We start from the raw sequence: 11,157 nt of genomic DNA, 5'->3' as shown, positions 1-11,157 counted from the left end.
TGTGGCCTCTCCCGCTGCAGAGCACAGGCTCCGGACGCGCAGGCCCAGCGGCCATGGCTCACGGGCCCAGCTGCTCCGCGGCATGTGGGATCTTCCTGGACCGGGGCACGAACCCATGTCCCCTGCATCGGCAGGCGGACTCTCAACCACTGTGCCACCAGGGAAGCCCAGTCCTCTTTTTTTATAAGAGCATTTTGAGATATAATTCACACACCATACAATTCACCAATCTAAAGTGTACAATTCAGAGCAACCATCACCACGATTTTTAAAAAATTTTTTAAATGCCACAATCATTTTTATAACATTTTGGTCATCCCAAAGAGAAACCTGTACCCATTCAGCAGTCACTCCATGTATAACATTACTCAGGGTTCTCCAGAGAAACAGAGCCAGTAGGATGTATATATATACAGAGAGAGAGATTTATTTTAATTAGCTCACATAACATTCTGGGGGCTGTCAACTGAAATTTGCAGGGCAGGCCAGCCGGCTTGAGAAGGGAAGAAGTGCTGTTGCTGTCTTGAGTAAGATGGCTCTCTGAAGGCAGAATTCCTTCTTTGGGGGAACCTCAGTCTTTTCTCTTAAGGCCTTCAACTAATTGGATAAGACTCACATTCTGGAGGGTAATCTGCTTTATTCAAAGCCTACTGATTTAAACGTTAATCACATTTTTAAAATACCTTCACAGCAACATCTAGACTGGTATTTAACCAAAAACTGCACACCACGGCCTCACCAAGTTGACATATAAAATTAACCATCACCTCCTGCTCCTGGAAACCACTAATCTACTTTCTCTCTATGGATTTGCCTATCCTACACATTTCATATAAACAGAATTAAACAATATGTGGCCTTTCACTGAACATAGTGTTTTCAAGGTTCATCCATGTTGTAGTATGTATCAATATTTCATTCCTTTTAATTACCAAATAATATTCCTTTATATAGTATACCACATTTTATTTACCCACTCATCAGTTGAAGGACATTGGGTTGGTTTTTTCTTTTTTACAATGAACATTTGTACAAGTTTTTGTGTGGACATATGTTTTGATTTCTCTTGGGTATATACAAAGGAGTAGAATTGCTGGCTTATATGATAACTCTGTATCATTCCTTTTTACTACGCAAAATTTTCCAAAAAATTCAGAGCTACAAATTTTGTTTATTCTACAAGCATAACTACCATTGCTATACTAGTAACATACAGCATTATCTTATCTTCTATCCCTGAACTTCTGAAGTGGAAGGAAACATAACTGGCATCTAATAATACAGTTAATATTTCTATATTTAAAGTTAAAAAACCAAATATATTCATTTTTTTCTAAATTAGATTTACTTATAGGGGGAGGTCACATATATAATTTAAAATACAACCTCCAAACATACTATACTTAGAAATTATCCAATGAAGGATGTGGAAAGAAGGGAACTCTTGTACACTGTTGGTGCGACTGTAAATTGGTGTAGCCACTGTGGAAAACAGTATGAAGACTCTTCAAAAAACTGAAAAGAGAACTACCATATGATCCAGCAATTCCACTCCTGGGTGTATAGCCAAAAACAAAAAACCCCAAAAACACTAATTCAAAAAGATACATGCACCCCAATGTTCATAGCAGCATTGTTTACAACAGCCAAGACATGGAAGCAAAATAAATGTCCATCAACAGATGAATGGATAAAGAAGGTGTGGCATATATGTACAACAGAATACTACTAAGCCATAAAAAAGAATGACATTTTTCCATCTGCAACAACATGAATGGACCTGGAGGGTATTATGCTTAGTGAAATAAGTCAGAAAGAGAAAGACAAATACTGCATATTATCACTTATATGTGGAATTTAAAAAATAAACCAATGAATATAACAAAAAGAAACAGACTCACAGATATAGAGAAGAAACTAGTGGTTACCAGTGCGGAGAGGGAAAAGATAGGAGTAGGGGATTAAGAGGTACAAACTACTATGAATAAAATACATAAGCTATAAGGATAAACTACAGCACAGGGAATATAGCCAATATTTTATAATAACTTTAAATGGAGTATAATCTTGAAAAATTGTGAACCACTATGTTGTACACCTGAAACTTCTATTTTGTAAATCAACTATACCTCAATAAAAATAAAGCATACTAAAAAATTATCCAATGAAAGAGTATCTTTTTTAGTATATTATAGTATCTGAACAGTGATACTCTAATATCTTTACATGTAGAGGTGTTTTTTTCAAATTGTAAAATTTTAAGTAATAAATAAATATTGTTTGAGGAACTGATCTTCAATTAAAACTCTACACAGATTTACTACCAAAATATCTACGAGTTAATAGACAATAAGGTTTTTATTTCAATATATTTTTTTCTTTTGATCTATTGCTCACTAACTGGTTGGTGATGAGATTAACAATGACTAACTGTGCGGAGGTGCTGAGGTAGCAAGCAACAGAGCGATCAAGAGCATGCATTCTGCAATCAGATGACTGGGGTTCAAATCCTGACTTCACCACTCTCTGTGCTACCCTGAACAAATTCCTTCACCTTCCTGAAGCTCAGCTTTCTCATCCTGAGGATAATACCACTAACAAATTCAAAAGTCTGTTGTGAGGATTAAATGAGATAATGCATATAAAACTCAGTATACCACCTGGTAAGTGCTCAATAAAATGATATTAATTTTACAGCAGTCTGGATGCTGGCCACAACCTAGAGCATATTAACACATTTCAGATAAGCTGAGCATAATTCACTTGATATCATCAGCTAAAAAGTACATTTAAAATTATGATCCAATTGCTTATGAAAAAAAAGTAACAACAACAAAAAACCTTACTTATCTACATACCCAAGTAGACAAATGCACAGAAAAAGCTCTGAAAATTACATACCAAACTAATAACAAAAGTTACTTCTAGAGGAAGGGAAGAGGATAAGAGGTACCTATGTGAAGGAGGACATATATATACTCCACATACGTCCTTATTGCTTCAATTTTTATGAGAATGTATCCATTATTTTTGTAAGTGAAAAGTAAAAAAAGGAAGAATAGCTTGAAGGTCCATATTGGAAATTCATTTCTACTTGACTCAGCTAGAATAAGTCAGTAGTTATAAATGTAGATAAAATCATAAGCCTGAAAGTATTGATAAAACTTTAATGCAAATAAATAAGAAAACAAAGTTTCCAATGTCTTTAGATGAAAATCTAACCCAGATTACATATTTGACAAAGAATACAGCAGAATCACCAAAGGCTTCCATGTTTTCAAGTGCCTATATAAACTTTACTTTTTTTCTTTACACCTGTCAGCTATTCTCTTTAAAGAATTAAAAATTTACACGGCACACAAGTTTTTCCAAGGCTGTTTCATCCATTTGCATAAACACTCAAATCCAAATCAGTTGCATGAATGCAAACGTAAGAAAAAATATATTTATTGCTAGGAGTAGTAGGGGTATGTTTAAAAAATGCTAGCTGACTCAGAGAAATAATTAACTCAGATTCTCTCAGTCTTTGAAAGTCTGTCATATGACAAGCTTTTTAGTTATACTTCCAGAAAATAATAGCTTAGATTACCCTTCAAGAGAGCAAAAGACAGATTTTCATTACAATAATTGTTCATTCCATAATAAGATAGTTCAGAATAAATGTCTAGCAGTTGGCTTTTATCTCAGAGGGAAACAATCTAGATTCTGGTTCCAACTCTCCACAGTTACTAAGAGATGACCTTGTGCAAATAACCTCTAAACAGCAAACTCTTTTTTCATAAAATGGAGCCAGTCTGCGTTGCTCTACCTACCTCCTAAGTGTTATACAGATCAAGTGAAATAAGAAAGCATTCTGAATATCATTAAACCCTTAAAAGTATTATTTTGCATGAGAATGGATATATATGTAATGGCTCAAAATTCATAATATCACCAATCACAAGATTATCTAAGATACCAAAACACTCGGCAAAGTGTCTTGCACACTGCAAATTCTCAATAAGTAATGATTTATACAAACACCATGTATTGGAAACTGAGTCCATGATCTCAAACTGAGAACTAACTCGAATGACCTTCTGCTCTTTGACCCTCCTCAGGGTCTGCAGAAACAGAAACTGCTCCATTGTTCACATTTCACTCATTCAAGCATTTATGTAGTGCCTATCCCCTTGTTCTCAAGAGCTCACATCTGGCAGAGCAATAGCGCATTTGCGTCATAATTATTTTGTTGTGTCTCATAACGAAATTATATACAAAGTTCTATGGGAGTATAGAGGAAGAAGCAATTAATTCCTCAGTGGGAGTCAGGGAAGGTGTCACATTGGAACTAGGATGAAGGGGAAAAGGCATTCTGGAAGTCAAAACAGCAAAAATGGCACTTTTTCTAGGAACAATGAGCACTGTCACATAGCTACTGCACAGAGTCTGGGGCAAAGGAAAAAAACAGTAATAGAAAACGAAGCAGGAAAAAAAAAGGAATGAGAGATGATTTTGAAGGTTTTGTATATCATGTTAAAAATTAATGGGGCAAAAAAAAAATTAAAGGGGCAAACAACCTAGATTTTGAGCAGGCGTATAAACTGCTCATCTACTGGTAGTGGTAGTGAGAGAAGCATGGGCAGGAAAGAGTCCTTAGAACATTTCTGCAGCTAACAAATGCCACCATTTTTCTGGATTCAAGTAACTGATATACATTAAGAACCAATCTCACAATCTTTTCACTTAAAACTCTAAATGACAGACACCCTCCTCCCTATTTATAAAAGAGAATAGATACTAAGCTCTAACATAAATACCGAACAGGAGCCTGAGAAGGTAAAGAATAAATTTAAGCCAAGGAGTAAAGTCAAATAACTAAGTAGAACAAAAATGTTTTAAGTGTATACACCAACCATATTTTTAACAACTTGAAATAATAGACAAAATATTTCATTAACTTTCCACTACTGTTAAAAGTAACATAGAAGGAAATGATGATGTGCTGTGGATACATAACCAGGCCTTCTGAACACGTTTACATTAATGCACATTAAATATAACATGTCAAATACATGTCTTTCTCTTAATGACCTTTGTAACTTCTGTAAATAAAAACAAAAACAAACAAACAAAAAAAACCAGATATCTGTTGAAACATAATACAAACAAAATCAATGAACGTATGATCTGCCACTCTCCCCAGAAGCTGAGGCCAGGATCTTTGCAGTCATATGGAAGGAAGAAGGAAGAAACAATCCTGGTTGTCAAATTCTGCAGATTTCTCCTTTGCAATGACTTTCTTGCAATGTCCTTGAAACGTGCCACATCATTCCTGCTTCTATGCCTTTACTTGAGCAATTCTTCCCACCCAAAACTCCTTTCCGACTGACTCCATCTACATTCTGCCCTATTCAAAAAGTCCTAAGGTCTAGCTCAAATTGCATCTCGTCCATGAAACCATCTATCCATGAAACCTTTCCTAAAATCTCCAGTCCATACAGACCTTCTCTCTTTGCTGAAGTCCTAACAGACAAGTTAACACATTTGTCTTTTTTCATTTTCTGGCATTTAGTCATTTTCTTTCCTACTATTAACCCGGCCCACTCCCCTACAACATGACATCATATCTAAAATTTTACAAAGCCTTGGAATAGCAAAACGGTTAAGAGCTTGGATTCAAGGGTCAGAAAACCTCAGTTCAAATCCCACCTCTACCATTTATTAGCTATATGAACTTGGGCAAGTTAACTTAATCTAATCACTCTGTGCCTTAATTTCCTCATATGTTAATATGGGAAAAATAAGCACCTATCTTAGATATTTAAGTATTAAATAAGTTAACACGTAAAGCATTTAGAACAGGGCATGGTACAATGTACACAATAAGTTTAGTTAAGCTAACAGTTACCCGTTTTTACTTGCTCCATGCCTCTCTACACGCGGACGTTTTATCACTCTTAAATAATGGTTTTGGTATGTCAATGCTCGGCATAGAACTCTCCTGGGCCTTCCATAACCCATGGGTCCATGCCCTTAGTTTGGCAACAAAGGCATTCCACAACCTGGCACCAGGGTATCTACTCAGCTTCAGTTACTCAACATCTACTTAACAAGAAATAATAGGAAACAGACACATAAGGCAGAGACCTTCTCCTCCAAGGTCTGAAAACTAATTCCAAAAACAAGGCAGAAACATGAAAACACCACACACAACGAATGTTCACCCATAGCTACTATCCAAGACCTTCTATCCAACAAAATCAGTTTCCTCAGTGTTTGGAAGATGTCCAAATCATTCAAAATAACTTGCTTTTGTCTGTTTTATTCCACCCTCATCCCCTCACACACAAACACAACCCATAAAAGCACCCTTTCTTAACCTGTACCTGTCCACTCCTGTTTTGAAGTCTAATTCAAACACCATCACTCTCTTGCCATTTGAACTTATATAATACTGTCTTATCTCAAATCAACTGTTCTCAAGGTGTTTAGTCACCCTCTCTATCCAAATATAAGCCCCTAAAAAGGAGTAACAATTTCTTACCAATTCTCATCATTTTCCCCCCATGCCCCCACCCCACCACTATGCTCTCCACTGAAACAGATCATGATAGAACAGGTGCCCAAAAATAAGTGCTGAATTTAAGTAAAAAAGTGAACCTGGAAGTAGACAACTACTACTACTACTTACTACTAGGTAAACTACAGTGAGACTGGAAATAAACTACTGTGTCCACCACTAGACTATCGCTGGTCCACAAAGCCTCAAATCAAATAGGGCCATCCAAATCAGAAGGAGGCAGTCCACTTACTATCTCTTCTATGTAACCACCATATGGGTAGATTTGCTTGTTCAGTGGTACCTTGAGTCAATAGAAGGGTTAATGACCATCCTATAATCTGCCATCTAATTTGAAGAGTATGACCTCCAAAAAGGAGTGAAGGATGATACACAGGGCCAGAAACCAAGCAGGGCAATATCCAACTGCTACATCCCTGAGTAGGTGATTTGGGGAAGCTTATTAAATTCCACTCTCTGGCAAACCTGTCACCCTCCAGCATGCAGGTTTTAAGTACCATAACACATTCCATGAACTTAGCATTAAAAAATGTCACATAGATTTCCATCTGCCTACACTCTGCAAATTTCCTACAATAAACATGTATTACTTGAATAATCAGAAAGTTTTAAGTGTTTATAATTTCTTCCAGCTTTTAATGGTTCTCCCATAATGATGAATGCAGAATGCAACACTCACAAATTCAAAGTCAACCAAAGGGCATATTACCCCAATTTTCCACTTCCCAGGTAAGGTGCCAATTTGGGGCAAAGTTCTTCACATGTTTCAATTTTAAAAATTACATCCACCTATGCCATCACATGAAAGAAAAAAATGTCTCATTACCTTCCTGAGATTCCACAGCACTACAGCAAATTGCAAAGACCTGCCTAGATGGTTCCCTTTCCCTCTGACCCCAAACACCCTCTTCTCTAAGGACTGAGCCCTTATTAAGGGCCAGGAACAGGGTGCTAAGTGATTTACATGACTATCTCAATGCTGGAAACAACAGTAGGTACTATTATTATCCCCAGAAGAGAAAACTGAAGTTTAAAGATGTCTGAGGAAAAAAACAAACAAACAAAAAGAACATGCCTGAGGCAATGCTTAAAGAAGGAGGGGATTCTAGTGTTGTAGGAAGAAATTTGCTGGGAAAATATATTAGGCCCTAGGGACTTCTGTTATGATAAAATTGTAACAAATCCTCATACTGGAAATTTATTACAGAGAAAACAATAAATGATATTTGGTCTAATTGTGGGTTTTCTTTGTAACTGTGTACCTCACGCTACCTGGCACATAACAGATGCTCAATCAAAACCTACTGTCTGGGGCTTCCCTGGTGGCACCGTGGTTAGGAATCCGCCTGCCAACGCAGGGGACAAGGGTTTGAGCTCTGGTCGGGGAAGATCCCACGTGCCCGGAGCAACGAGGCCCGAGTGCCACAACTACTAAGCCTGCACTCTAGAGCCCATGAGTCACAACTACTGAGCCCTCGTGCCACAACTACTGAAGCCTGCGTGCCTGGAGCCCGCACTCCCTAACAGAAGCCACCACAATGAGAAGCCTGCACACTGCAACGAAAAGTAGCCCCTGCTCGCCGCAACTAGAGAAATCGAACGTGCAGCAAGGAAGACCCAACGCAGCCAAAAATAATAGATAGATAGAAAAATTTTTTCTAAAAATAATAGAAGAGGGACTTATGCTTCAGGAAAGGCTGAGTAGGTGTACTTTTCCTTATTTCTCCTGCTGAGAACAAATTAAAAGATTAAAAAAAACAACAACAACCTACTGTCTGTCCAAACCTAAACTTTAAATAGTTAATTCTTAAAACAATTTGATCACATGGCAATATCTGACAGGTTGCTTTAAATAGACTAAGTGGTAGGTGGTAAAATAATCAATAGCTATATCTACCCCTAAAGTAAAGGCCTCACATCCTGAGTATGTTTTAGAAAGAAAAAAAAGTTCAAATGGTAGAAATAAGCTGCATATCCTTTAAAGACAAGGTTTTCTAATAACAATTTCATTCAAAATTTCAACATATTTCAATTTATACAATAAACACTCACTATTGATCTATCCTTAGTCATCTCAAAATAAATCAAAGAAGGTACATTTGCAATGTACTTTAAGAAACGTATTACCTGATTAAGTTTCACCTTAACTGTTGCCCAGGGACATAAAAGGACAAAAATGTAAAAGCTGATTAAGGCAACTATCTATGTTTGAATTTGACTGCCGGAAAGATGAGTTCTTTAAATTACTATAGGTAACCTATGAGGTCTTTCAGGCACCCAAACTTTACTTTCCAGGGAGAAAAAAGGATCTGTTCCACAGGTAAATAAATGAGCATCTGGTGTTATACAGAAAAATTAACATACTTTTTAGTTTTTATCCTACATACAGAGTAGGATATAGATATTACGCAAGCACACAGCACTTGGGCAATCTTTTCCTCCTTTCTCTGAAAAACGATTTATATAATAATTCCTTAATTCAGAAGTAACGCTTTCTCTCTTCCTTTTGAGGCTCAGGTTTCTTTCATTTCAAAACAGTACTCTTCTAAAAGACTTAAATTCTTCTTTTAAAAAAGACTTAATCATTTAACTCAGAAAGAGGGACCAAAAAGTCAGGAGGTGAAACCGGAGATATTCTTATTAGTCTTACATAACTTACTCTAAGTTGGAACTAATTCAGTAGCTTAACTTGAGGTTTAAGCACAAACATGAGCTCTTTAGTATATTCTCCTCACACAGAGATAGTTTTAAAACTTGAAAGGGTCTTACTCAATTTTTTTTCTTGTATTCTTACAACATAAGCAACCACATGTATAGTTAATTAGGATGTCAACATAAAAATGCTAAAATCGTCAGTCACTTATAATGAAGAGCGCTAAATTCAAGCTATCACATCCAGGTAATGCAATAACTGATAGAGCTGGATATAATTTCAGAAAATAAATTAATTTTTAACACTGATTTTTAAATATCACCTCTGTAAGTAGGCATTAAGTGCTTTTATTAAGCGCTGAAGAGAACATCAAAAAGTGATTTTAAAAAAAAAAAAAAAAAAGTGATTTTCAAAAGCAATTGGTATACATTCACCCAACCTGCAAACAAAACTCTGAAATCGTAAAGTTAGTTGTTCATGCTTAATTAAATTGTCTTTGATAATTGCAAATTATCCCTTCCTAGGTAAATATGTATCAAATCTTCCAAAATAAATTTACACAAACACTGTCCTTGCTAGAAAAGCCCTGATCTGAACTCAACTAAAAGCTACTGTGTTAACTATATCTCACCACTAAGTCATTTGAGCCCCAGAGTAATACCGGCCGCAGATTCCCTGCATTGCTTTGGGAACTGCTGCTTGCTTCATCAAGCACTGAACTGCAAATTCACCTTTCTAAAAAGACTGAAAGCAAGAAGCCAAGTTTCGCTATCTAGTTTTCTAAAATGAATTAGGGTTTGGGATTTCACTGGGAATGACCACGTTATCAAGATGCCATCGCCCTCTCGAGGCATTTAATTAACAATACCTTCTCTGTTTTCCATTCAACCACCTCAATCAAATTTCCACTAGAACCAGACACACAAAAAGTTGGTTTCATGGCCTTGCTGAAAGTCTCCTCTGGGTGCAAGCCCTGGGATCCCACGTTCATTATGCAGAAGGGGCAAAGGGAAACGAAAAGCAACAATTGTTAGACAACGTAGTGACATTACCTTGCCCGTCTTGTGATCAAACCAGACGAGAGCATGGTTCCTTGACAGCACTTTGCAATCAAAGGTAGCATTATTCTGTGCTGGTCGACAGCGGGCCACCGAGCGGCCGATTTTAATAGGCTCGTCCAGGTAGACATGACGCTCCTGAAACGGGTGTGAGTTCGGGCGACAAGTGAAGATGGCCAAGGCTGACGGCATCGAGGACAGACTTGGGGTGTCTCTCCTACCAGGGACAAAGAGGAGTTCCACCGGATCCGGACTGCCCTTCACAAGCCTATACCCCTATCCCCCCCCAAATTTTAAATTAAAGCAGACTGCACATTGTCTAAGCATAACCAGTGAACATCAAAAACTCTTCACTGCGGTGGGAAGACAAGCCAGCGCAAGCCCCATCACCTCCTTTAAAACCCAGCAGGGCCCTGATCACAAAAAGTCCCCAACCGGCAGCTTTCAGTCCATCTTCTTCCCTGGGAAGAAAAGGCTCAAACATTGGACAGCTTCGGCCAAGAAAACTCCTGGAAGACAGTTTGAGGACTGGAGGTATACAACCAGATGAGTCACACACCAATTCTTGTGTTTTGTTTGGGATCGCGGCCGCTTTCCCCCCTCGGTGGCGGAAATGTTGCAGCACTGCAGCATGAAGAAAGGGTCGGTGCGGCCAGAAAGGTCCTTTCGGGCGGAAGAAAGGTGGTGTAGCTGAGCACCTCTGAGCAGCCACCGCCCGTCCTCGAGGGCCTCGGGAGTGGAGGGACGAGAGGCGATGGAGGCGGTTAAGGGGTCTAGACGGCCAGCGGGACAGTCTGCATTGCCCCTGCTGCGCGGAGGCCGGCCGGGAGGTGGCACGGGGTCCCCGGACCGCCGTGGGCCGAGGCGGCGGTGGCTGAGGCCCT

General features: G+C 38.2%; 1 protein-coding gene across 19 annotated transcripts in view; it reads right to left on the bottom strand.

Moving 5' to 3' along the window:
* Nucleotides 1-10,499, bottom strand: part of SLMAP (sarcolemma associated protein) — a 146,833-nt gene extending 136,334 nt beyond the window's left edge. For 18 of the 19 annotated variants that reach the window (XM_024746290.1, XM_024746288.1, XM_024746295.1 and 15 more), the window contains exon 1: nt 10,268-10,499. In XM_024746290.1, the coding sequence (XP_024602058.1) occupies nt 10,268-10,465 (198 nt within the window). In that variant the 5' untranslated portion in view covers nt 10,466-10,499. The remainder of the gene's footprint in view (nt 1-10,267) is intronic. The other variant, XM_024746307.1, reaches the window with a different exon arrangement.
* Between the last annotated feature and the right edge of the window lie 658 nt (nt 10,500-11,157).

This window comes from Neophocaena asiaeorientalis, unplaced genomic scaffold (genome assembly GCF_003031525.2).
Source record: "Neophocaena asiaeorientalis asiaeorientalis breed wild unplaced genomic scaffold, Neophocaena_asiaeorientalis_V1.1 scaffold251, whole genome shotgun sequence".
NCBI lineage: Eukaryota > Metazoa > Chordata > Mammalia > Artiodactyla > Phocoenidae > Neophocaena > Neophocaena asiaeorientalis.
The sequence above is the reverse complement of the archived record's forward strand: the minus strand, read 5'-3'. Positions and strand labels throughout refer to the sequence as shown.